This window comes from Triticum aestivum, chromosome 6A (genome assembly GCF_018294505.1).
Source record: "Triticum aestivum cultivar Chinese Spring chromosome 6A, IWGSC CS RefSeq v2.1, whole genome shotgun sequence".
Lineage (NCBI taxonomy): Eukaryota > Viridiplantae > Streptophyta > Magnoliopsida > Poales > Poaceae > Triticum > Triticum aestivum.
In genome coordinates, this window is record NC_057809.1 from 466906378 (window position 1) to 466934235 (window position 27858).

General features: G+C 41.7%; 1 protein-coding gene across 1 annotated transcript; it reads right to left on the bottom strand.

Annotated features, from left to right (window-relative positions):
* Positions 1-3788: 3788 nt before the first annotated feature.
* On the bottom strand, positions 3789-10847 carry LOC123129645 (WD repeat domain-containing protein 83). Its single transcript, XM_044549726.1, has 9 exons — positions 10689-10847; positions 7553-7893; positions 7375-7477; positions 6397-6504; positions 6183-6292; positions 5905-6012; positions 4570-4615; positions 4353-4484; positions 3789-4222 (listed from the first exon to the last, which is right to left on the bottom strand). Exons 1-9 carry the CDS (start codon positions 10845-10847, stop codon positions 4142-4144), a joined length of 1188 nt encoding a protein of 395 aa, XP_044405661.1. The 3' UTR covers positions 3789-4141.
* Positions 10848-27858: the final 17011 nt, after the last annotated feature.

Below are 27858 nucleotides of genomic sequence, written 5' to 3' on the forward strand. Positions count from 1 at the left end.
ATTGTCATCGCAATCAGACGATCAATGGAGCTTTGGCACCTAGCTGGAGCAAAATACATTAAGCCCCCTTTTGGGGATCCACCATGAGACATTGCTATTTGTCTTGCGTCCAATAAGGCTGTAATTTTCTTCATTTTCAGTACCTTTCCTTTTCATCCTTGATCTTAGGATCACCACCATGTCTTGTAGCCAATAGGGCTGTAGGTGGGCTATAGTTTTCTTCATTTTCAGCTCCTTTATATTTCGCCCTTGATCTTCCATTGCGTTGTGCTAAACATCAACAATCAAAGCCAACAATTTGCTGGATCTCTCTCAAAGAACTATGTCACCACGGGGCGGAGCCAGGATTTTGGTATAAGGGGGGCCAAGTCAAGTTCATTTTTTTCTGGAGCAAAAGTAAATAACTATAATCATACTATATATTGATGTGTTGCACACTAAAAAACATGCATATGATTGCATGAGTTTAAATTCGCCTCTACAATTGCCAAATAAGATGAAAAAGTTTAATAATTTCACTGCAAGAGAAGTTACCTGCTAACTCTTTTTCAACATGTAAGATCATTCAATATCGAAGTAACTCGTCTCCCATATGGCGGCGCTTAACTGATAAATAAATAGTTAGAGTGTTTAGGGGCACTTTGTCGCTGATATGGTCCCTCAGGTGTATATAGAAATTGGAGCTTCATCTTGCTTGTCCGGTGGTAGCTCCAATTTGACAATGTTTATCAGGTCTTGCAGATAACTTGGGGTTATGTTGTTTTCTTATTCTACAACTTTTACCATGTCCGGCATATTCTTATTATGAGTGTCAATTCGACTGGGATTTGTAACTTGCGCATCAGCATCATTAACAATTCAGTAGGTTGAGAACTTGAAGAATCCGGCTTAAAAAGAATTAATCATAGAGGCATTTCGTGGCGCTTTTATCTTCGTATCTGTCGAATTGCAGTCTCACAATTAGCTGTTCGACATAGGAAAAATTTGCATCACAAATAGGAACTCATATAAGATAATTCGCATCATGATCACCATTATTTCAAGGATAATACAAGATAGGATCGTACCATCACAAATCACACAACCGAAACAAGTAAACAACAAAAAGCTGATGTATAATTTGAACAACGATACAAGACGAGAATTGAGATTACTAGATGGTGTGATGTAGTGATGTGTTAAACCATGTGTCCTTGGCTAGTTCCCGTTGGTTGGATCCGGAAGATTTGGCAATTGAAGAAGGTTGCGTCGCGCCATTGCCGTAAGAATAGGATCGATAGCAGCAGCAGGCTGGGAGAGCAGAGGCGGCCGGGCGGCCTAGGGCACGGAACGGCTGCGGATAATTTTCTGCATACTAATCACAGGAGAACACAACGCCCAGGAGGAGACTTGAGCCAATAGCCCAACCTGACTGCTAGTGGGCTTCACATGGGCCTTATTCCCTTTTCTAAACTTAACGCTAAGATAGGGGGGCCAAGTATAAATATACGTGGGATTACATGCTTTCATATTGCTAATTAGACAGCATCGCTCGGTCATTAGGGGGGCCAGGCCCCTGCTCGCCCCCCCTTGTCTCTGACACCACCCGTCAAAGATTAAAAACCTCACACCATAGCCGGCCATTCAAGGTCTTCTTACTTCAACAGAGAATAACATACACTATCTTTCACGAGGCAACCTACTACATATCCATGTCAATATATATATATATACTAGCAAATATGCCCGTGCGTTGCAACGGGAGACAAAAAATTATGGCTCACCAAATAAATATGACTCAATATCCTGATGTATGAGCATACTCTATTTTAACATAGTGGCTCACCATGTTGCCATTTATTTTATTTTTCTCACCCTAGCCGATGATGGTCGCGATGTCCACGTGATCACAATGCATTCCGTTGTAAATCACAAGGCTATGAAATTTCCAGTGCATGCCACACTTATCATTATGTTGCACAAGGGAACGTCTAAAACTTTAAAAACAAATCTCATTGACCACGAACTACTCCCAACGCCAAAATATATAAAGACTTTCGAAAAACTAATCAAATCCTGGACATAAAATACTTTTGAATCAGTGAACACTTTTCGAATCGACAATTTTGTTTTGAAATTTTTGATTTTCTCAAAAAAATCATGAACATTAGTTTTGTTTACATTTTTTTTAAATGTATGAACCGGTTTCGAATTCATTAACATTTTTTGACTAAACAAACATTTTTCCAATCGACGAACCTTTTTAAAAAAATTGGGGAACACATTTTTATTTTTATTTTTGTGAATGGATATTTTTTTCAGATTCCCGAATATGTTTTGATTACACGATCATTTTTTCAAAATCATGAACATGATTTTATTTCCCGACCATTTTTTCCAAAAATTGTGATTTTTTATAATTTTATGAACAGTTTTGCAAAAACACCAACATTTTTTGAATCTGCAAAACTTTTATGATTTTCTAACATTTTTGAATTCACGTATATTTTTATGATTTCTCAAACATTTTTTTGAAAAGTTGCAACTTTTAGAATATTAAAATCCCGAATTAATTTAAATAAGAAATAAGAAATCATGAACATTAGTTTTGTTTACATTTTTTTAAATGTATGAACCAGTTTCGAATTCATTAACATTTTTTGACTCAACAAACATTTGTTCAATCGACGAACTTTTAAAAAAAATTGGGGAACAAATTTTTATTTTTATTTTTGTGAATGGACATTTTTTTCAGATTCCCGAATATGTTTTGAATACATGATCATTTTTTCAAAATCATGAACATGATTTTATTTCCCAACCATTTTTTCAAAAAATTGTGATTTTTTATAATTTTGTGAACAGTTTTGCAAAAACATCAACAATTTTTGAATCTGCAAATTTTTTATGGTTTTCTAAACATTTGAATCTGCAAAATTTTGTTTTGAATTCACATATTTTTTTATGATTTCTCAAACATTTTTTTTGAAAACTTGCAAATTTTAGATTATTAAAATCCCGAAATAATTTAAATAACAAATAAGAAAAAAACAAAATGAGAAAAGAAAAGATAAAAATAAAAAATAAAAAAAGACATTTGAATCTGCAAAATTTTGTTTTGAATTCACATATATTTTTATGATTTCTCAAACATTTTTTTTGAAAACTTGCAACTTTTAGATTATTAAAATCCCGAAATAATTTAAATAACAAATAAGAAAAAAACAAAATGAGAAAAGAAAAGATAAAAAAAATAAAAAAAGACATTTGAATCTGCAAAATTTTGTTTTGAATTCACATATATTTTTATGATTTCTCAAACATTTTTTTTGAAAACTTGCAACTTTTAGATTATTAAAATCCCGAAATAATTTAAATAACAAATAAGAAAAAAACAAAATGAGAAAAGAAAAGATAAAAATAAAAAATAAAAAAAACAGGAGAGTTAGCCCTGCACATGGGCCGGCCCATGAAATGGGTAGGGACATGCGTGAGAAAGGAAAGATAAATACTGTGAAAGCTGGGATTCGAACCCAGGTCTCGGCGCAACAGGAGCGATCAGCCAACCACTCTGCCGCTTATCGTTTCATGAATTATTCTCGTCGCGCAGCTATATGACAACGAAGGAGACGGTGATTTTTGGTCCGAAAAGTTGAATTATTTTCCCACTTATGGGTGGCATTGGTGGGTAATTTTTATCAACTTAGAGGGTAATTTTAATGACAGACGACCAGAAGCCCGCTTTATTAGTAGGTAAAGAGTAAAGATAAAGAAAGATAAAGATAAAGATAAAGATAAAGATAAAGATAAAGATAAAGAGGTAAAGATATATACTACATATCCATGGAGTCAGTACAACATAGTAGCAACAACGTTTCTCAAAAAGGGATTGCGCATCTGAATCCTTGAGTCTGTTCTCATGTCAGCATGTCACATGGAGTAGTACACATTATGCTTCTGAGTCCTTGAAACTACATACTCCCTCCGTCCGGAATTACTTGTCATCAAAATGGATGAAAATGGATGTATCTAGAACTAAAATACATCTAGATACATCCATTTCAATGACAAGTATTTCCGGACAGAGGGAGTAGATGGATGATACGAAGAACACTGTCATAGGCGCATCAGTAGAGATAACACACATCAGCAATTTCTATCTTCAGGTCCAAACACGAATGGTCCCATCGACAGATGACGTCAACATGCAGGTCTTTGTTGGGTGATAAGTGACGCTGGTAACCTGCCAAAAGAAAGAGTAGCATAAGAAAAAATTGTGAAGAAGAAAATTCAAACTAAAGTAGGAAACAATACTTAACCAATAATAACAAAACAAAGAAGCATAAGATGCAATTCTGACAAGGAAATAATACCACAGAGCTATGTGCTCGGAAAGTCGCAACAATAGGTGCATCCACTAACTCCCAGAAGAAAACAAACCCGTCCTCGGATCCGCCGATAACAAATGCATCATCATTGGTCAGGCAGCAATCCATCTTGAAGGACTGGAAATTGTAAGGACAAAAAAACTGAGACAGTGTTTCTTTTCTGCAATATTGAAGTAACCAATGCAATCATAACAGGTGATACCTTGCATATATGGCCCTTGTACTCTTGTAACATTTCCCCAGAGTTCCTAATAAATAACAAAAGGCAGTAGGTTTGATTACTACCAAAAGTCATGCATGCTTAAGGCAACAGTGCAGTGAGATTCCTCTATTTGGAACTTGGTCAATGAGACCCCCTCCACAACAAAATGGTGCTACATTTCATCATATTTCATATGGAAAGATTAAATGGCTGTATTTCATGCAAACATGTACTTCCATGTACAACAGAGATTTGCGATCCCTCGTCAATCTTAAGACTTGCTAGGAAACAAAACAAAAACTCTGTATATGACCCTAATCTCGTCGCTTGCCGTTTCTCCCAAAAACAGAAATAATGCAGATACCAAAAGCACAAGAAAGTCATTCAATGTCGGACATTATTTCAAGGTTCAAGCTATGGCTCCCACCACCACCAAAAAAAAAACGCTCATGCACAACTATACCTCATTAATTCCTCCATTCCAAATTAATTGAAGTTCTAGCTTTGTCCTATTTCAAACTTCTCAATATTTGACCAAGTCCATAGAAAATTGTGATAATATCTACAACGTCAAATAAACGTAGTATGAAAAATATATTTTATGATGAATCTAAGGAAACTACTTCCTCCGTCCAATAATATAAGATCGTTTTGCAAGCTAAAACTGCTTGCAAAACGATCTTATATTATGGGACGGAGGGAGTAATTAGATGTTGTAGATGTTGATATATTTTTCAAGTAGAACTTCCATTAATTTGGAGCGGGGGAAGTACGTTCAATTAGGACATCTGTCTCCATGAACAAGGAAAAACTGGCCGTTTGACCGGCTAACTTCCAAGAAGGCACTGTAATTTCTCAAACTATTGTTTGAGACACTTGAAGATGAAACAGCAGGTTCAAATCCGAAGAATCTCCAAAGCACGAACAAGAGTTGACCACAGCTGCCATTTGAAGATGAAACTCTTTGGTTGGACAGATTTAGACAGCAAGAGCTCTGATGGCAAGATAAAGAAGACCCCATGTGTCGTAAAGGAAATAGATCGGTAGCTATCCAGTCAAGTAAAGTGAAGTGAAGGACTGGACTCTGTTTGTAGTTCATGTGTGACAAAAATTCCTATGATAAGGAACTGAAAGTACATGTTACATAACTACTGGCCATGTCATAATTCCAAGGAAAACTAATTGAAGGGTCTGATTTCATCATTCTACAAAGGATAGGGGGTCTAACTGCTTCAAATTTCAAATAGCCCCTAATTGCTCCTGAGTGCTAAATAGAGGGGGCGCCCTAGCAACTTTTTGTCAAGTTGAGATTGTCAGCTTTTGAAGAGTACTTACTTGTCAAGAAGCCTCACGGTAGAATCCAAACAGTTAGCCAAGAGGCAATTGCGGTCATTCGACAAAGATATACAGTTGACAGGATGACCCAGGTTATCGACAGTCTCCCTGTTAAGAATGAGATAGAAATAGATCATTAAACAATGTAGAACCAGTCAAGGAATTGATTAGGATTCGAACAACACTTCCTTGTTTAATAAAAGAGAAGACTGAAATTTTCATTTAGAAAATATAGCAAATCAGTTGAGACTTGAGTACGGAACAAGGTATGCACTTACCTGCCCATGCGAATATCAAATGTTCGGACAGTACCATCAACACTGCCAGCAATTATTTCGGTGTTGGTTACATTAACTGACATTACACTGTCTTGAAAAGTATCAATTGTCTGCACTAGGAGATAAAATTCATGACATAACCAAGTATATGAGAAAAAAAAACTATGACTATGATTGACGAATCCATATGTTTTTTAACAATAAAAATAAATACCTGAATCGGATCACTGCTCTGTGACCTGCAGTCAAATGCACGCACCGAAAGATCATAACCAGCTGACAGTACAACAGTGTTGTGCTCATTAAACTTCACTGAATTGACCTAAAGGAAGCAGAATGGAGAAATCTCAGCAAAAATGGAGAATCATCAAGATTCAAACATCTGTCATAAACCTGCTCTTTTGTCAGCTTTTGGGTATTCCTGATGGGCCTAATAATAATGACACTGTCGATGTATGGTAATGCATGTAAATTGAACAACAGCATAACACCACAAGAGTGCCATTACAGAAGTATGGTATTGGTGCACTGATTTGGACATGGTATTTGAGTTCTAAAAACAGTAGTAATACCACGACGTGCAGAATTCAGCATTTTACAGCTTGATTGTAGAGTACTTGCCCTATGAGGTTCTCCGTTACAGTAGCAATCGTAAAATGAACAGAGGTGAAGACGCCCTCCAGGGTACAACGAATAGTTCCCAACATCATAGTGAAACTACAGGATTCACATTGTTGAATTATGTTGAGTATCGTGATTAGTTAGGAAACATAGGATAGCGTAGGGTTTATTTCTACCTTTCTTGTACTCCAAGTTGATCATGCACTCCTATATATATACCCACAAGGCTCAAGCAATACAACAATATTCCACCAATCCCCTCTCTATTTCTTCTACAAATTACAGTGGTCTGCACAACGCTGTTTCAATTACAATCACAAACAACTAAATACAGTAGTTTTTACTATAACATTGCTACTACTTCACACAAGATACAGAGCTAAAACCATTAAAGTAACACTGGCATAGAAATAATTATAAAGCTTTCCAGCAGCTTGCTCCTATGACACCGAATTTGCTTAATTTATAGTATAAGTGAAAACTGAAAACAACAAGCCCTCAATAGCAGCACTAAGCGAGGGCATCAGTACCGCATTACGATATCCCAATCAATCGATGGCTGATACATTACCTCGCTGTTGTGGCCGCGGAACTTGCGGATGACTTTGCCGGAGGCAACATCCCAGTAGAAGATCTGCTTGTCCCCGCCGCACGACACCAGCTTGGCGTTGTCCCTGCGAACCGAGTCGCCGTTAAATTCCCCGCCCCCAAATCAGATGGGAAGAAGGGTTGAGAGCGAGGGTGCGTACGAGGACGCGTTCACGTCGCGAACCTCGCGACCGTGGGATTTATAGGTCTTGACGTGGGCGCCGGTGTGGGGGTTCCAGAGGCGGACGGTGCGGTCCTTGCCGCAGCTCAGGCAGTACTTGCCGTCGTGGTTGAAGCGAACGGCGAGCACCGCGCCCTCGTGCCCCGACAGCGTCCGCGACTCCGTCCGCGGCAGCTGCTGCGCCGCCGACGACATCTCCTTTGTCCTACCACGGGCGGACGGCTCCGGCGTTGGGCTTTGGAGGGTCAGAGCAGGTAAATCGAGACCTCCTTTTTTTTGGAGAGAGAGAGAGAGACCTCCTAGTTGACGCTTGAGGCGACGCTGAAGCGAGCGCAATGGGCCAGCTCAATAAGCGTGCTAACCTTTGTTTCTGTAGCCATGTACTCCCTTCGTCCGAAATTACTTGTCACAAAAATGAATGTATTTAAAATTAAAATACATCTAGATATATTTATTTTTTGGACGAGTAATTCTGAATGGAGGGAGTAGCTCTTTGTAGCGGCTTTTTCGGTCTGGTTTTCAGATTTCCATACGAAATTTTAAATACACAAAAATAAAATTTTGTTTTAAATTTTTTCACGTGTATTAAAAAATATTCAGCACATATGTAAATATTTTTCACTATATATTAAAATTTTATTGTATTTAAAAATTGTTCACTATATATTTAAAAAGTTTGCCATATATTAAAAAACAGTCATCATGTTTAATAAAAATTGATCGCCATGTATTGTTTCTTCATGTTTAAAAATTTATCTGCCATGCATTAAAAAATTGTTCGGCGTGTACTGAAAACATGTTAGCTGTGTATTAAAATAATGTTTGCCATGTTAAAAAAATATTCACATGTATTAAAAAAGATAAAAGAAAAACAGAAAAACTAGAAGAAGCAAAAAGGTAAACCATAAAAAAGCTGGAAAAAAACCACAACCGAAAAACCAAGGAATCCTGCAACAGCACAACAAACAAAAGAACAAACAAACAAAACAAAAGACCAGGACAAGAAAACTGGAGAAAAACCCGTTGTAGCAGTGCAACGAACGAAACAAAGGAAAAAAAGGTGGAACAAAAACAACAACGAGAAAAGAAAACGATTCAACAGTATAGCAAACGAAACAACGTAGCGAACGCTGAAGTGGGCTGGCCAAATTTGCCTTGTAACAGGGCGTTATCCCCTACATATGTCGCTTGCGGCGCACAAGGGAGCACGTAACTGGACGGTGACCAGGTGAAGCAAAGCTTAATGTAGATGGGATTGTGGCAGCGTATACGAGTTGGGGTGTGGCTGGAGTGGTCTGCTATGATGAAAATGAAACATTCATTGGGGCATCTGTATTTGTCTTCGAGGGCATGGAGGCGTATACATGCAAAAAAACTTTTACACCGGGAGCCGATCTGGGCCTGGCTAAGATCTGCATTGCTTCAGATTGCCTAAAATTAGTTATGGATTTGAACATGAAAAACGGCACAAGTGGTTATTGGGGTTATTGAGATTGTTGCATTATCCTTCGCCGGATCAATGCTTGAAAGCTTTAGCTTTTGGCATGTGAAATATGCTATGAAGAACGCACATCAAATGAGGAGGCACCCTAATTTAGCCAGAATGGCGACTTCTTCAAGGTTGCTTGGTATATTTGGTTATCCAATCCCCCCCCCCCCCCCCACCACCAATGTGTGTATCACTATGAACACTATGATTGAATCATTGAATAAAAGTGTGACGTTGTACTAAAAAAACATATGCCGGTTTCTGTCATGTTCATCAGTATTCTACTGGTTTCAATTTTCACTTTTGTCTATTTTTATTTTATTTCCTTTTGGTTTGTTTTTGTGTCTTTACTTATTTTTATTTCTTTTTTATTTGTCATATTTTCCCCACGTTTCTAACAGATAAACACTTTTTTAGACATGGTAGCACAATTAGTCACCTGACATGGATCGTGGTCTAACAATATGATTTGTGCTGCATGAATGTGTCGTGTAATCATGTTTAGTTGAGTTGAGCATGCTGGCTTGCTTTTCTTATCTTTTTTTCTCATTTGAATGTTTTTTAGACGGGGGCAAAAATTTGCCTCGTATATTAATCAAGAGAGAAGGAGAGTTTGTGTTAAGAAATTACACCCCTTAATACAACAAATGGATTATTCCTCGCATGATTGTCCCAGTTTCCTAGCACCTGAGGCCACCCAAAGCGAGGCTTCCTTCTTAATGTTGTCGAGTAGGATCGACAACGGCGCACCTTTGTTTCGAAAGACAATCGTGTTCCTCTCATTCAAAATGGACAATGAGATGAGCGTGCTTAGGGAGGCCATAGCTTTCCTATTTGAATGTTTTAAGACTGCATAGTAATGACGTGTTTGGTTGCTCGTATACACCCCAACCAGGTCCATCTAGAAAGAAAATGCCCGTTTGGTTGCCGGCATTCACTGTTTGGCCTGCATAGCATGGAAGTTAAAGCACCTTCGGGCCAGGCCCGTTGCGAATGGTCAAGTCGGTAGTTTTTCCACGGCCAGGGCCATAGGATGCACGTGGGCGGCGGTGGCTGCAAGCGAGGTGCCACGCTCAAGATGTCGCTTTGTTTCCCAAAGCACCGACATAATTACCCTCACCTTTCCTCACTGCTCTCTTCTCCTCTCCCCACTCTCACACCGGCAGCAAGGATCAGCGAAGCGAAGAACAACAAGGCGAGCACCAGCATTGTTCACCGGCAGCACTTCGACAATGGCGGTAAGCCCTATGTTTCACTTCCTCGCTCTTGATTTTCTGCATTCGATTCACATATTAGATTTGATTTCGGATTCGATTCGCGTGCTAAGGGTACGATTGATTGTGGGGATTTGATAGGATTGATCAACACATCTTGATTTAGGAGTAGTGATGGATTGTAGGGTTCGATCTAGATTGAGTACAAGGGGATTGGGGAATGGGGGTAAATCAAACTTGCACACAATACCGCTAAATCCTAGCCATGGGGACCCTGGAGGCGCTTGGAGCGGCAGGGGCCCTTGGCCTTATAGTTGTCCACCTCTGGCTTGACCTAGAGTGCACCATCTCCTCATCCTTGCCGTCATCCAAAACGATTAGCATACTACGGTACGGTGGCATGGATCCAGCACCTCTATCACCACCTCCACCACTTCTTCGTCCTCGTCCGACTCTAGAACGATGACGGTCGGCGCCACAGTGGCGGCCAGTTGATCTTGACGAGCCCCGTACCGCATGTACTTGGCCCATCTGTCTCTCTGACCAGCATCGCCGGACTCGGCCTCATCCATCGCACAACGCAGTATGTCCACGGGCATAGCACCTTTGACTAGGTCAGGAATCAATGTCTTCAACTCCTCCTCCGCCGCCTTTGCCACCACAACGTCTACTAAAGAAAATATGCCCTAGAGGCAATAATAAAGTTGTTATTTATGTTTCCTTATATCATGATAAATGTTTATTATTCATGCTAGAATTGTATTAACCGAAAACTTAGTACATGTGTGAATACATAGACAAAACAGAGTGTCCCTAGTATGCCTCCACTTGACTAGCTCGTTAATCAAAGATGGTTAAGTTTCCTGACCATAGACATGTGTTGTCATTTGATGAACGGGATCACATCATTAGGAGAATGATGTGATGGAAAAGACCCATTCCATTAGCTTAGCACTTGATCGTTTAGTTTGTTGCTATTGCTTTCTTCATAACTTAATACATGTCCCTATGACTATGAGATTATGCAACTCCCGAATACCGGAGGAACACTTTGTGTGCTACCAAACATCACAACGTAACTGGGTGATTATAAAGGTGCTCTACAGGTGTCTCCGATGGTGTTTGTTGAGTTGGCATAGATCGAGATTAGGATTTGTCACTCCGTGTATCAGAGAGGTATCTCTGGGCCCTCTCGGTAATGATCATCACTATAAGCCTTGCAAGCAATGTGACTAATGATTTAGTTACGGGATGATGCATTACGGAACGAGTAAAGAGACTTGCCGGTAACGAGATTGAACTAGGTATGAGGATACCGACGATCGAATCTCGGGCAAGTAACATACCGATGACAAAGGGAACAATGTATGTTGTTATGCGGTTCGACCGATAAAGATCTTCGTAGAATATGTAGGAGCCAATATGGGCATCCAGGTTCCGCTTTTGGTTATTGACCAGAGAGGTGTCTCGGTCATGTCTACATAGTTCTCGAACCCGTAGGGTCCGCACGCTTAACGTTCGTTGACGATATAGTATTATATGAGTTATGTATGTTGGTGACCGAATATTGTTCGGAGTCCCGGATGAGATCTCGGACATGACGAGGAACTCCAAAATGGTACGGAGGTAAAGATTGATATATAGGATAGTAGTGTTTGATCTCCGGAAGGGTTCCGAAATTCACCAGAAGGGGTTCTGGATGTCTCCCGAAATTTTGGGTATGAGAACACTTTATTTAGGCCAAAGGGGAAAGCCCACGAGGCTTTTGGAAAGTGCAAAAGGAAGTTTTGTAGAGACCAGAGGCTAGATGCCAGGAACCCTGGCGTCTAGGGGGTAGACGCCAGGAACCCTAGCGTCTAGTCCTGGAGTCCGAGAAGGACTCTTCCTTTCGGGCAAAACCGACTTTGAGGAGGCTTTTACTCCAAGTTTCGACCCCAGGGCTCAACATATAAATAGAGGGGTAGGGCTAGCACCCAAGAGAGATCAAGAAACACCAAGCCGTGTGCTGGCAACCCCGTCCCCTCTAGTTTATCCTCCGTCATAGTTTTCGTAGTGCTTAGGCGAAGCCCTGCGGAGATTGTTCTTCACCAACACCGTCACCACGCTGTCGTGCTGCCAGACTCATCTACTACTTCGCCCCTCTTGCTGGATCAAGAAGGCGAGGACGTCATCGAGCTGAACGTGTGCTGAATGCGGAGGCGCCGTACGTTCGGTACTTGATCGGGACGGATCATGAAGGTGTACGACTACATCAACCGCGTTGATAAACGCTTCCGCTTACGGTCTACGAGGGTACGTAGACAACACTCTCCCCTCTCGTTGCTATGTATCACCATGATCTTGCGTGTGCGTAGGAAATTTTTGAAATTACTACGTTCCCCAACATCTACCTCCTTAGGCATGTCCTCGATGCTGGTGAAGTTAGAGCACACTTTCTTGGTGTTTTCAAACTTGGTGCGGTCAGTGAGCGAGCAACCAATGAAGAAAGCCCTCCATCCAATGCCTCGGGGGAAGGGGTTCATGGCGATGGAGTGGTGGTGAAACAAAGATGTTGAAGAGGAGTGACAGTGAGAGATAGAGAGGGTTAATTGAGTGCGGTGGTGGGTAAGTAGGTGGCCCTTGGGTGGGTAAATATAGGGGTGTTGCACGATTTGAATGAATGTTTGTCATCCTTTGAACTTCGTGTTGTTTATAACGTAGATCTAGACGAGGAACACTAAGGGCAAGGAGGTGGTACCGCCCGAAGACAAGGGCAAGGAAGTGGTACTGGTCTTAGACAAGAGCAAGGAGGTGGTGCCGCCCTTAGATGACGAGGTGGCAGTGGAGGAGCCGCCCAGCGGAAAGTGGAGGAACTATGGACATTACCATGAGGAGGTAGACCACCCCACTTCTGCAAGGTGATCCTTGCCCCAAAGCTGGAGTGCCTGTCGATGCCTCTATAGTTCACGAAGCACTTCCCCGCCGTCCCTCAGGAGTTCAAGCTCAAGACAAACACCGGCTGTGCATGGAGGGTGATGGTTTGACCGATGAACGGCAGGGTCACCCTTGAATAGGGTTGGGCTCCCTTTGCTGTTGTTCACGAGATCAGGATCGGCTACATAGTCACCTTCAAGCTGTTGACTACCGGCACCCTGAAGGTGATAGTCTTCGACGACGATGGAGTTGAGGTGGTGACCAAGTGCAAGAAGCATGACGACGCCTTCACTGTCAATGTCTAGAGCACTCACTGTTGCCTGATTGCTTCATACTAAGAGTTAAACTGGTTCTTGTTTGTTTTAAGACTATGTCATGCTTGTTTAAGATTCGTACTAAGCTAAACTGGTTCCCATGCTGTCTATTTTGGTTGTGTCATGTCTGCTAGTGTGTTGGTAACCTCACAACCTCACCTCCATGAGGAGGTTACCAGGCAACATATGTTGCATGTAACCAAACAGCTTAACTTGTGTTTACGCTGAAAGATCGTGGATGTCGCCTAGAGGGGGGGGGTGAATAGGCATTTTAAAATAATTACGGTTTAGGCTTGAACAAATATGGAATAAACCTAGCGGTTAATTTGTCAAGCACAAAACCTACAACAACTAGGCTCACCTATGTGCACCAACAACTTATGCTAAGCAAGATAGACTACTAGGTGATAGCAAGATATATGATAAGAAACAATATGGCTATCACAAAGTAAAGTGCATAAGTAAAGAGCTCGGGTAAGAGATAACCGAGGCACGCGGAGACGACGATGTATCCCGAAGTTCACACCCTTGCAGATGCTAATCTCCGTTTGGAGCGGTGTGGAGGCACAATGCTCCACAAGAAGCCACTAGGGCCATCGTAATCTCCTCACGCCCTCGCACAATGCAAGATGCCGTGATTCCACTAAGGGACCCTTGAGGGCGGTCACCGAACCCGTACAAATGGCAACCCTTGGGGGCGGTCACCGAATCCGTACACTTTGGCAACCCTTGGGGGCGGTCACCGGTACCCGTCAAATTGCTCGGGGCGATCTCCACAACCTAATTGGAGACCCCGACGCTTGCCCGGAGCTTTACACCACAATGATTGAGCTCCGAACACCACCAACCGTCTAGGACGCCAAGGCACCCAAGAGGAACAAGCTTCTCAAATTTCACTTCCACGTATCACCGTGGAGAACTCAAACCGATGCACCAAATGCAATGGCAAGGGCACACGGAGTGCCCAAGTCCTTCTCTCCCAATCCCACCAAAGCAACTAATGCTAGGGAAGAAAATGAGAGGAAGAACGAAAGAAGAACACGAAGAACTCCAAGATCTAGGTCCAAGGGGTTCCCCTCACTTAGAGGAGAAAGTGATAGGTGGAAACGTGGATCTAGATCTCCTCTCTCTTTTCCCTCAAAAACTAGCAAGAATCATTAGAGGGATTGAGAGTTAGCAAGCTCGAAGAAGGTCAACAATGGGGGAAGAACACGAGCTAAAAGGATAAGGTTCATTGGGGAAGAAGACCCCCTTTTATAGGTGGGAAAAAATCCAACCGTTATGCTCACAGCCCGCACAGAGCGGTAGTACCGCTCTAGGGCGGAAGTACCCCTTTGAAAAACAACAGCGAGTAGGCAAAAGGCCAGAAGAACAGCCGGAGCGGTACTACCGCTCGTCCTCACGGTACTACCGCAAATGGTAGCGGTACTACTGCTTGCGAGTTGTACTAAAAAATACATCCGGGCCTACCACCGCAAGACTTGGGACGAGTTTTTGGTCCGGAGCGGTACTACCACTGTAGGAGCTGCGGTAGTACTGCTGTGGAGCGGTAGTAAAAAAATACATCCGCTCCAATTCGCGGTAGTACCGCTGCAGCCTTTTCAGAACACCAAAACTGCCACAACCTTTGCAAACGGACTCCGAATTCGATGAAACCAAGTTTGTTGGAAAGCTAGCGACAAGGGCTAACACAATCTTCAAAGAAATATCAATAAGAAGTAAATGAGAAAAGGCCCATAAGAAAATGGTGAGAACCCTTCCTCCGAAAAGACCGGTAAAACCTCCAACACCGAAAACATCATAGAAGACGCATGCGAACTCCGTTTTTGATGAAACCAAGTTTGTCATCAATATGACCATAAGCTCTAAGACTCACAAAGAGAACCAAACAAGAACCAAGAAACATGATGCAAGGATGCAATGATTTGAGCTCTCGACGAACGATACGATCAAGCTACTCACTTGAGATCCCCCCTTGATAGTACGGCTATCGATCCTATAACCCGGTCTCCCAACTACCACCATGAGACCGGTAAAATAGAAAACCTATCAAGGGCAAACCTTTGCCTTGCACATGATCCACTTGAGTTAGATGATGACGATCTTGTCCTCCTCAAGATGGACCATCTTTCTTGATTGCGTTGGGTCGATGAAGACTAGATGATTGCTCCCCCATACTTCACTATGGGTGAGCCACTCTTCGGCACATCTTCACAAGTCCATTGACACCACAATGGATGGCAAGCTTCAAGAACTTGATCTCTTCGTGATTCTCCACTTGAAATTGCACACGGCAATCTTGATGACGATCACCACTTGATGTCATCCTTCCCATGGGTTGTATGATATCATCCTCTTGACGCAAGCCCATGGACACGTACCTAACCCCACATAGACTCTCACATAGACCATGGGTTAGTACACAAAGTGCAATGGACAATGCTTACCATACCATGGGATCACTTGATTCCTCTCGGTACATCTTCTACTCTTTGTGAGTTGATCAACTTGATTCACTCTTGACTTAGTCTTGATCAACCTTGAATCTTTCCAACTCTCTTCGTTTGGATGATGTCTTGAAGGTAAACATGAATGATCACACAATCTTCTTCTTCAAGACATGCTTGCAATAAGATCAACTCTCAAATGACCAATCTTTGGATAATTCCTTGAATAGCACCTTGGTCGACACAAACTCTCCTTGAAATCAACACATGTACTCCAAGAAAAGCCTATGGACAAAACCTTCAAATATAACTCAAGGAAACCATTAGTCCATAGAGATTGTCATCAATTACCAAAACCAAACATGGGGGCACCGCATGGTCTTTCAATCTCCCCCATTTTGGTAATTGATGACAATCACTTTCATGAGAGTTTATACAAGGAATTATGCATCACCAAGCAATGCAACAACCAATAATGCATGTGTATGAGATGCAAATGCTTAGGAACAAAACCAAAGCAAGGAGAAAACTCTGAAGACTTCTCCACAAAACTCTCTGAAACTTCTCCCCCATTGGCATCGATTGCCAAAATGGGCGAAAAACATAGAAGGCCAATATAAATTGTGTTCCTCCATAAATTGTGTATTTCTCAACAAGAGAGTGGAATGCAATACACATATCCAGCGGTAATACTTGGAGGAAGACCAACTATATTGAGGCACCAAGATTGCTAAAGGAATGATATGCCACAAGGACATAACAAAGAGAGAAACAAGCAATCAAGCAATCAAAAGATACCAATTGAAGCAAGCTATCAAAAGATACCAATTGAACCAACTAGGCCAAAGATCCTACGAGCTACATGAATAAAAGATATTATGATATGAGCAAAGGAGTGTTCTAAAGAAAATAGAGAGGCTCCCCATGATTTGTGCACACATAAGAATATTTGAATTTGGAAACAAAGTGCACAAAATAGGATCATAGCTCCCCCAAAATCAATAGAAACTTACAACAAGTGCAAGTGAGCATATAGGAAACTAAGCCTAGTACATGTAACAAACACATGGTAGAGCAATAGGTGAAAGAGGCAACTTAAGAATGGGCTTAACCAAAATGATGTGTGTGAGTCAAGGCAATGCACTTGAGAAGACTAATGTATGGATGAGCATTAAGCATCAATAGAGTCTTGAAAGAATGAGGCAACACAGTGCAAGGCCTATCATTCCCACACACAACAAGCAAATGGGTTCACAAGCTTACTAATAAGCATATAGAGAACCTATGCTTGTGACAACCCGTGGCGAAGATAGAAGATGAAAGCCTCATCAAGACGAGGGATACCAATTAAGATGGAAAAAGCCTCGTAGAGATAAGCATGAGGAAAATAATCTTCACCACACAAGAGTGCATTAAGATGCAATGAGATATGATACGCACTCAAGGCAAAAGCCTTCACGGAGCCACCAAAGAAATAACATAAGAAAGACAAGGTGGGCGTGAAAGAAAGGATATCATCTAGAGATGTAATTTCTCTCAAGTGTATATGGTTCTAGGTAGACTAGATCATGATGATATATATCTACAAAGAAGGATGTACACCCGAAATAGTTACAACACGAAGGAACAAGATATCCAAAAGGAAGTCATACATATACCAATAAGATATTTGCTTGGAAGCATAGCACATGGCTAGATATGGTCTTAGAGTATATAAATGAATTCCTACCACACACCCATCAAAGACATCACAACTAGCAACGAGACATCATTGTTGGGATGCTTTGAGAAAGGAAACAAGTATCACAAGAAAGAATGGATAACATGCCATGATACAACCTACACAAGGTTGATGCAAGAAATGTGTGCATGAAGTATATGAAGATACTTGTTACCGAGATAACATTGGAAGGATGTAGTAGATACCAATTAAAGGTAGATAGTAGTTCATTAATCATCATAGCTTGACTCCAATAAGCACATGGTGACACCACCTTCCTTGTGAGTGAGCCGAGCATCCAATGCATCTCCACTTGTTCCTAGAACAACAACACAAACAAAATGGTACCCAAACTCATTGGGACCAAAGAGTTAGAGAACCAACAACACATAGGACAAACTCCACATAAATATGTGCATATAGATATGAAAATGAATTTCATGCACATCTCATCCAATTTGAGACTTGGTGGAGTTCCCCCTATATATTGGGTCAAAGAAAGAAAGCATGCCAAAGAAACTACAAGAAGTAAATATGCATGCTCAAGACTTTCAAGAACCGAGACCAAAAGACAAAGAAATACCAAGCGAAGAAAAGATACCAAATGAATAAATCATCACTTGGAGGATATCCATAAAAGATACATCAAGGAATGAGATATCCATTGATACACTCAAAAAGAAAGATGTCAAACTCCCAAAAGAGAGAATGGTTCCAAACAAACCAAGCCCTCTACAAAGTTTCATGATGGCACAAAGCACCAAAAAGAAACGGCTTGCCTTCCACAAACACACACTTGATAAGGATCACAAGATGAGTGTTTTATAGAGAATAGGATAGCTCCCCCAAGACTAGTGCATTATAGAGAATTTGCATTTGAATACAAAATGCACGAGGTGGGATCACCACTTTCACTATATCTAGAAAACACTAGACAAGGTCAAGAAATTAACAAGATCCACAAGTGGTATGGAATACAATGGGAGTTGACACAATCCTAGGCAAGAGATAAAGCAAATAAAAGCAAAGGCCAATGTAAAGATGATCAATAATTTCTACCACACATAAGTGAGTACCAATTGTCAAAAGACAAGAAGTATTTGGAAATAATTCCCGGTGGTAGATAACAAGGATATCCGACATCATCTTCACATCAAACAAAAGCAAATTGCAACTTGTAGAGCTAACATGCCACCTAGGAACAAGATAATTTACAATATCAATTCTAGGTGACAATATCTCAAATGTACACATTTTCTAGGCTAGTAATATACACATAGCATATTACTCCCCCATAATGTGATACCAATTAAAGATAAACAAGAGGCAAAATAATGATCCAACACGAGATAATTAATGGACAATATAGAATTTGAATTTCTCATGAGAAGACATACCACATAATGACTAGATAATCTTGAAATATCAATACTAGATGGTATTACTCATGTACACACATATATAGGATTGTGAGGTGCACAAAGCACATCACTCCCCCATAATGGGATATTCCATTAATTTCTCACAAGAGCCAACTAAGAAAAGAACAAGATGCAAAAGGCTCAATGCATGACACACACGTACATGATGTGCAAACCAACACACACATACTTGATTGCACAAGATAATCACGTTGGAAGCACAACATATACAAACACATGCAAGGAACAAAACCAAACATGCAAAGGGGTAAGTAACTATCAATGTAAACACTTTAAGCACAAGTTACTGCATGGAGAAACATTGGATATAAGATAGAAACTTGATAATTCGAATAACTTGGCTTGAGACAATTAGAATGATGAAGTCCCCTTAATTCTTCATAAAGTAGCCAAGTCCCCAGTGCCCTCCAACAACACCTATTGATCAAGTTTGAGCTTGTTGGTCCCCAACCAAGTTGGGTCCTAAGAGGTTAGTCACAATAGGCTTGGCTACCCAAATGGTTCTCTTATCGACACCACTTTGAGTACCAACAACTTTGACAAACACATTGCCAACCTTATCCTTCCCAAGAGAATAGATATCATCAATAATAATTGGGTTGGATAAGTTACCACTAGTGCATGAAGAGGCGAGGTGACCTTTCTCACGACATAAGTAGCAACGTCTACTCTTCACTTTCTTCTCACTTGATTTCTCAACTTGAGAAGCATTAGCTTGAGGATTCTTGGGAAGAGGACTTTCTTCAACTTGTGGTTGAGCATGAGATCGAACTTGTGGCCACTTCCCTTGTTGCTTGTCACTAATGGCCTTCTTCTTCAATGGGCAAGATCTAACATGACGCCCTTCTACTTTGCACTTGAAGCAAACAATCTTGGCCGAATTCTTGACTTGTTCTTGGCCCTTCCTTTTGTTCACTTTGGACTTATTCTTCTTGTTGGAGTTGAATCCAATTCCACCTTTGTCATTGGGGGATTTTTGCACACTCAAGATATTGTTGAGTGTGAATTTTCCTTCATGACTCTTTTCCAAGTCTTTCTTCAAAGAAGTGACTTGGGCCTTGAGCTATTTGATTTTCTCTATATGGTTAGTCTCAACACAAGTACTAGAGGAAGTATAAGCTTCATCGTTAGAGCAACAAGGCAAGGAAAGCAATTTATCACAAGATGTACCAATGTTATGCATGGATGAATCGCGAGGACTAGCACAAGGCAATATAGCATTTTGACCAAAAGTAGTGCTAGTATCAACATGAGGCTCACTAGATGTTACCTTAGCAAGCATGGCCTCATGAGCTATCTTTAGCACATTATGGGATACTAGAAGATCATCATGAGAGCTTGTGAGGTTTACATGATTTTCTTCCAACATCCCATAATTGCTAGATAGCAACTCAAGTTGAGCCCTTAGCTCAACATTCTCCTTTAATATGGATGCTTCACAAGAGATAGAGTTAGTATCACAAGCATCATCATTAGCAACAAGAGGAGAAGACAACTTGGCAAGCTCTTCTGAATATGAAGCTTTAAGTTGAGCATGAGACTCAGTGAGTTTGATGAGCTCACCCTTTATGACCCTTGAGCCATTTTCGAGGTGCTCAAAATCCTCAAGGAGTCTAGCATGAGCAACTTCAAGCTTATCATTTTTAGTTTTGAAATCATTGGCCACCTCGAGTGCTCTATCATGAGATTCCTTTATTCTAGATAATTCTAGAGCAAAGGTCTCCTCAAGAGATTCAGATGTGGTTTCTTCATGTTCAAGAGCTTGAGATAGCTCGGCGATCTCATTTGCGTAATCACGCTCATGAGCTTCCATTTTCTCAATGGTGACCTCATGCTCCTCTAGATGAGATTCCAACTCCTCAATGTATTTCTTGCCTTCAATGGCAAGAGACATGATTTCCATGAAGTTGGAACGAGCAAGTTTATTTTTTTGAAGAGCTTTAAAAATCATTTCCCCCTTATTTTTTAAGGAGGCAACATTATCGTTCACTTCATCATAATCAACATCATCATCACTCTTGCCATCATCACAAGATATATTGGGATTCAAAGTGGGAGATACCTTTGAAGCCTTGGCCATAAGGCAAAATGCAATAGATGATGATGAAGGATCCGTTGAAGCACCATTCAAGACCACATCTTGTTCCATGGGGTGTTGGGTTTCCTCTGCATTGTTAGCACAACAATTCGAGGACATATATGCATTTTTATAATGGCAACAAGACATAGTAAACATATCATCATGGGATTTAGTCAAGCAATTTCTACATGATATGCAAGGACTATCAACACAATCATGTGAAATATTTGGAGTGCTCGAAGTGTTAAAGCCCAAAGAAGGAGCATTGCAATAAGATAGTGATGAAGGATCATCCACAATAAACATACTATCATCATTGCAATGACCAACACTACTCACCATATCATTACCTTGTGGCAAGTCACATGTAGGTGAAGTAGAAGAAGTTGAGAAGACTATACGGCCGGATGTGGAGGGAGAACAATCATCCCCACAAAACTTGGACATGCCATATTTATCTTGAAGCTTTGTCCACAACTCATGAGCATCCCGGAACGACATGAGTTGAAATATAACTACATTTCTTAAAGCATCGAAAAGCACATTAGAAGCTTGAGCATTGAGATAAGAGTTTTTCTCATCCTCTAAAGATAATCTTTGAGGATCCTCTGGAGGAGAAAAAACCCATATCTACAATTCGCTCTAAATTTGGGTCCATGACCCTAAAGAGATTAAGCATGCGAATTACCCAAACATCAAAATTTGTGCCATCGAAACTAAGAGTGTGAGAGAATCCTAATCCCCTAGTCGACATCTTTACTCTCTAGGCGGTTAAGCCTAACAAAGAGAGACAAGGCTCTGATACCAATTGAAAGATCGTGGATGTCGCCTAGGGGGGGGGTGAATAGGCGTTTTAAAATAATTACGGTTTAGGCTTGAACAAATGCGGAATAAACCTAGCGGTTAATTTGTCAAGCACAAAACCTACAACAACTAGGCTCACCTATGTGCACCAACAACTTATGCTAAGCAAGATAGACTACTAGGTGATAGCAAGATATATGATAAGAAACAATATGGCTATCACAAAGTAAAGTGCATAAGTAAAGAGCTCGGGTAAGAGATAACCGAGGCACGCGGAGACAACAATGTATCCCGAAGTTCACACCCTTGCGGATGCTAATCTCCGCTTGGAGCGGTGTGGAGGCACAATGCTCCCCAAGAAGCCACTAGGGCCACCGTAATCTCCTCACGCCCTCGCACAATGCAAGATGCCGTGATTCCACTAAGGGACCCTTGAGGGCGGTCACCGAACCCGTACAAATGGCAACCCTTGGGGGCGGTCACCGAACCCGTACACTTTGGCAACCCTTGGGGGCGGTTACCGGTACCCGTCAAATTGCTCGGGGTGATCTCCACAACCTAATTGGAGACCCCGATGCTTGCCCGGAGATTTACACCACAATGATTGAGCTCCGAACACCACCAACCGTCTAGGGCGCCAAGGCACCCAAGAGGAACAAGCTTCTCAAATTTCACTTCCACGTATCACCGTGGAGAACTCAAACCGATGCACCAAATGCAATGGCAAGGGCACACAGAGTGCCCAAGTCCTTCTCTCCCAATCCCATCAAAGCAACTAATGCTAGGGAAGAAAATGAGAGGAAGAACGAAAGAAGAACACGAAGAACTCCAAGATCTAGGTCCAAGGGGTTCCCCTCACTTAGAGGAGAAAGTGATAGGTGGAAACGTGGATCTAGATCTCCTCTCTATTTTCCCTCAAAAACTAGCAAGAATCATTGGAGGGATTGAGAGTTAGCAAGCTCGAAGAAGGTCAACAATGGGGGAAGAACATGAGCTAAAAGGATAAGGTTCATTGGGGAAGAAGACCCCCTTTTATAGGTGGGGAAAAATTCAACCGTTATGCTCACAGCCCACACAGAGCGATAGTATCGCTCTAGGGCGGAAGTACCCCTTTGAAAAACAACAGCGAGGAGGCAAAAGGCCAGAAGAACCGCCGGAGCGGTACTACCGCTCATCCTCACGGTACTACCGCTCGACCTCACGGTACTACTGCAAATGGTAGCGGTACTACTGCTTGCGAGCGGTACTAAAAAATACATCCGGGCCTACCACCGCAAGACTTGGACGAGTTTTTGGTCCGGAGCGGTACTACCGCTGTAGGAGCCGCGGTAGTACTGCTCTGGAGCGGTAGTAAAAAAATATATCCGCTCCAATTCGCGGTAGTACCGCTGCAGCCTTTTCAGAACACCAAAACTGCCACAACTTTTGCAAACGGACTCCGAATTCGATGAAACCAAGTTTGTTGGAAAGCTAGCGACAAGGGCTAACACAATCTTCAAAGAAATATCAATAAGAAGCAAATTAGAAAAGGCCCATAAGAAAATGGTGAGGACCCTTCCTCGGATAAGACCGGTAAAACCTCCAACACCGAAAACATCATAGAAGACGCATGCGAACTCCGTTTTCGATGAACTCAAGCTTGTCATCAAGATGACCATAAGCTCTAAGACTCACAAAGAGAACCAAACAAGAACCAAGAAACATGATGCAAGGATGCAATGGTTTGAGCTCTCGACGAACGATACGATCAAGCTACTCACTTGAGAGCCCCCCTTGATAGTACGGCTATCGATCCTATAACCCGGTCTCCCAACTACCACCATGAGACCGGTAAAATAGAAAACCTATCAAGGGCAAACCTTTGCCTTGCACATGATCCACTTGAGTTAGATGATGACGATCTTGTCCTCCTCAAGATGGACCACCTTTCTTGATTGCGTTGGGTCGATGAAGACTAGATGATTGCTCCCCCATACTCCACTATGGGTGAGCCACTCTTCGGCACATCTTCACAAGTCCATTGACACCACAATGGATGGCAAGCTTCAAGCACTTGATCTCTTCGTGATTCTCCACTTAAAATTGCACACGACAATCTTGATGACAATCACCACTTGATGTCATCCTTCCCATGGGTTGTATGATATCATCCTCTTGACGCAAGCCCATGGACACGTACCTAACCCCACATAGACTCTCACATAGACCATGGGTTAGTACACAAAGTGCAATGGACAATGCTTACATACCATGGGATCACTTGATCCCTCTCGGTACATCTTCTACTCTTTGTGAGTTGATCAACTTGATTCACTCTTGACTTGGTCTTGATCAACCTTGAATCTTTCCAACTCTCTTCGTTTGGATCATGTCTTGAAGGTAAACATGAATGATCACACACGCTTCTTCTTAAAGACATGCTTGTAATAAGCTCAACTCTCAAATGACCAATCTTTGGATAATTCCTTGAATAGCACCTTGGTCGACACAAACTCTCCTTGAAACCAACACATGTACTCCAAGAAAAGCCTATGGACAAAACCTTCAAATATAACTCAAGGAAACCATTAGTCCATAGAGATTGTCATCAATTACCAAAACCAAACATGGGGGCACCGCATGGTCTTTCATACGCCTAAACAAGTGAGCAACAAAACAGCCTGCCTTCCCTTTCGTCTCAGCCAGGCCAGAGGGTATGAAGGCAACTAAACAACATGCAAATGTTGCTTTTAGCTTATTTTTCTCAATCAGACCCAACTGAGACAAGCATGCAATGCAAGCAAAATAGATACGAGCAACCAAACACGTTCTAAGATGTTTGTTTGTATCAACAGATGGAGAGGCCCTGTTTCCTTTCTCTCTCTTTTTTTTGTTTACAAAACTCATCCAAACTTCTCTTCTTGTTCTTTTTTTTGGGGGGAAATCCAAGCTTCTCTTCAAACTTTAGATGTCAGTTCTAAAGTGAGCCTACATATATGTGTACCACGGGCAACCGTGTGGAACAAAGACAGTCAGCCATCAACCAACAACAGTGTCATTCATGAGACAAAGGCTCCGCAATGTATGCACGGTTCCACAATCATTTGCTCAAAACGATAAGGTAAAGCCGTAATAAAGAACAAAAGGTGCCTTATTAAACAACCGCATGCCACGCCGGAGCGTTGCCACTGAATAATCAAGAGAGCAGGACAAGCAAACAACAAACCTAATCCCTGCAAGTTAGTGCCCATCGGCCTCCGTTCATAACCAAAAAGTGCTACCCACTGCACCGCCAAAACGTTTTTCTAGCAAGTCGCAAATTTGCTGGCATCGCAGAACGGCAGAATACTATGAAAAAAGATTCTTGCAGTTTTCTCAAGACTATTGTACCATGTTTGGATGATATCATGATGTGCGCATAGCTTGCGTGACAGGAACACAAGACCTTGCATCTCTGGCAAGACTTTGACTTGCTGGGATTAGGAAAGAGATAATTGCCGAAGAAGAGAGCTACTAGCTCGATGCGCTTTAGTATGTCAGAGTGGCTTTAAACTTTTATTTTAAAAACATTCCAGCTATTGTCGAAACTATTGAATTGCACTGAAATTCAGTAAAGTTGGTTTTCATTCAGGCCAAACGGCTAAAATTTTCACTTGAATTTGACTGTGATCCAAACAAATATTTTGAAAATTCAAAAAATAATGTAAAACTTATTCGATTTTTGTGTACTACGGAAATTAATGAAATACTTTGACCAAAAGGCAATTATTTTGGTATGTACCAAAATTAATGGAAATTTTGAAATTCCATTGAAATTACACTGAAGGTGAAAACCACACGAACAGCCGGTCATTGGGGGGCGTCCACCCTCTAAGTCAGAGGCCGCCCTTGCTGCAAAGAGTTAATTTCTATTGATTATCACCATCCCGCAACCCTAGTTTTGAGAATTGAAAACTCCGATATCAGCACGGTATGAACCCTCTTTTAAACCCCAATTTTCTTTGAAGGAAAGGCATTACAAATCTCACAATAAAATAAACCAAGAGACTAAGTCTTAATCATCACTGCAATTTTTTCAATTGCTGTACCTGATGCTAACTTGGCAGAATTAACATTGTTTGACTCGCCGACTTTGGAGAATGCCGAGTTCTCGATTGGTTCCTGTCATGATCACTTAGCCAACCCATTTCACATGTTCACTTTTTTCACCATATTTTAGTTAGTGTATCTACTAAACATTGTTTAGCTGAACTGAGAATAACTCTTCCTGGTCTACTGTTAAACGATATACTCCCCAGTAGACAGTTTCAGACATTGTTCGGAACAGACAGGCTGGGTGAAAATGAGTAAAGTGATGACAATATGCGACTCCCCGAAGGAGCAATTTTGTTTGCTACACCACATAAACTCTCGCCAGCTATTAATGCATGTTAAGTAGTACCACAGAGAGTGTGTGTGTGTGTGTTTTTCGCTAAAACATATTCCGAAGTTCCATGGATTGGCTTCTCATTCTTTTTCTTAAAGATGCAAAAGCTTTGCCAATCTGGCAACAGAGCAGAATACAATGATTTACAAAACACACACGAATGCAGAAATCAACAACGAAAAGAGGACCAACAATATTGGGTTGGTGCCCAGGGAAGCCCATGTCCAGTAGAGAAAACTAAAGAAAATAATGTTCCAACACACCGCCAATAAAAATTATTAATACAGTATGCACAAAGTTGCATAATGATGCGATTTTTCAACATTAATATTTACCCTGTCATGGAGAACCGTAGAAGACAGGTTTCTGTCTACAGTATGCACTACCAAATGGCTGTTCAGTTTTTTTATATACCAGGACGAGTTTTGTATTTTTTTTTTTTGAAACGAGGCAAAAGCTTTGCCTTATATTGATAAAGAAGGAGCAAGAACAACAGCAAGGTGGGAATGGCTTAGGCCATCCCAAAGGAAAAGGAAAAAACAAAAATAACAAACAGATCAGCCCACAAGATCCGCCAGGTTTTTTGCTCCCGCTAGAATCCAATCTTTTGCTACCTCTCTTATCTTGTGCATGACCACCACCGGCAGAGAGTATTTCTTGTTGAAGACTCTCTCATTTCTTTCCTTCCAGATTTCCCAGGTGATGAGCATGATAGCCGTTTTTAGACCTTTGGGAGAGGAAGAGGGCGACCTAGCTAAGGCCTGCCAGTAGTCCACCACCTTGGGGCGACCAGAGCCCATGCTAAGCAGTAATTCCGGGCAGGAGAGCCAGGATGCCGCCGCGGACCAGATCCTCTTGGAGTAACGGCATTCAAAGAGCATGTGTCTCGCCGTCTCAGGGGAGCACCGGCATAGCTGGCAGGAGGGCTGGTGTGGCCATCCACGTTTGGCCAGGCGATCCGCGGTCCAGAGGCGATTTTGGACGGCGAGCCAAGCGAAGAAGCGGCATTTGGGAGGCGCCCACGTTTTCCAGACAATCGAGCCGAAGGAGCAAGGCAGCGCGGTCATGAACTGCGCCTTATAGGCGGAGCTCGCAGAGTAGCATCCATTTGGGGAGAGGGTCCAGATGATGGAATCTTCTATATCTGGGGAGAGCTGGATATCTGAGATGAGATCCCATAGCTGGACGAACTGGCCAATGTGCTCTGCCGTGAAGGCCTCCACCGCAATATCCGCTACCCAGGTATGATCAGTAAGGGCATCATGGACCGTTCGGTTTTTCCTCCTCGAAGCTTTGAAGATCAGAGGTGCCATATCTTTCGGTGGCTTGCCGTCAAGCCATGAGGAAGACCAAAAGGAGGCCTTCTTGCCATCCCCGATAGTAACATGAGTCGCAAACGGCCTTCTTGCCACCGCAATAACACGAGTTTTGTATTTGAAATCTACATGGACTTCATTG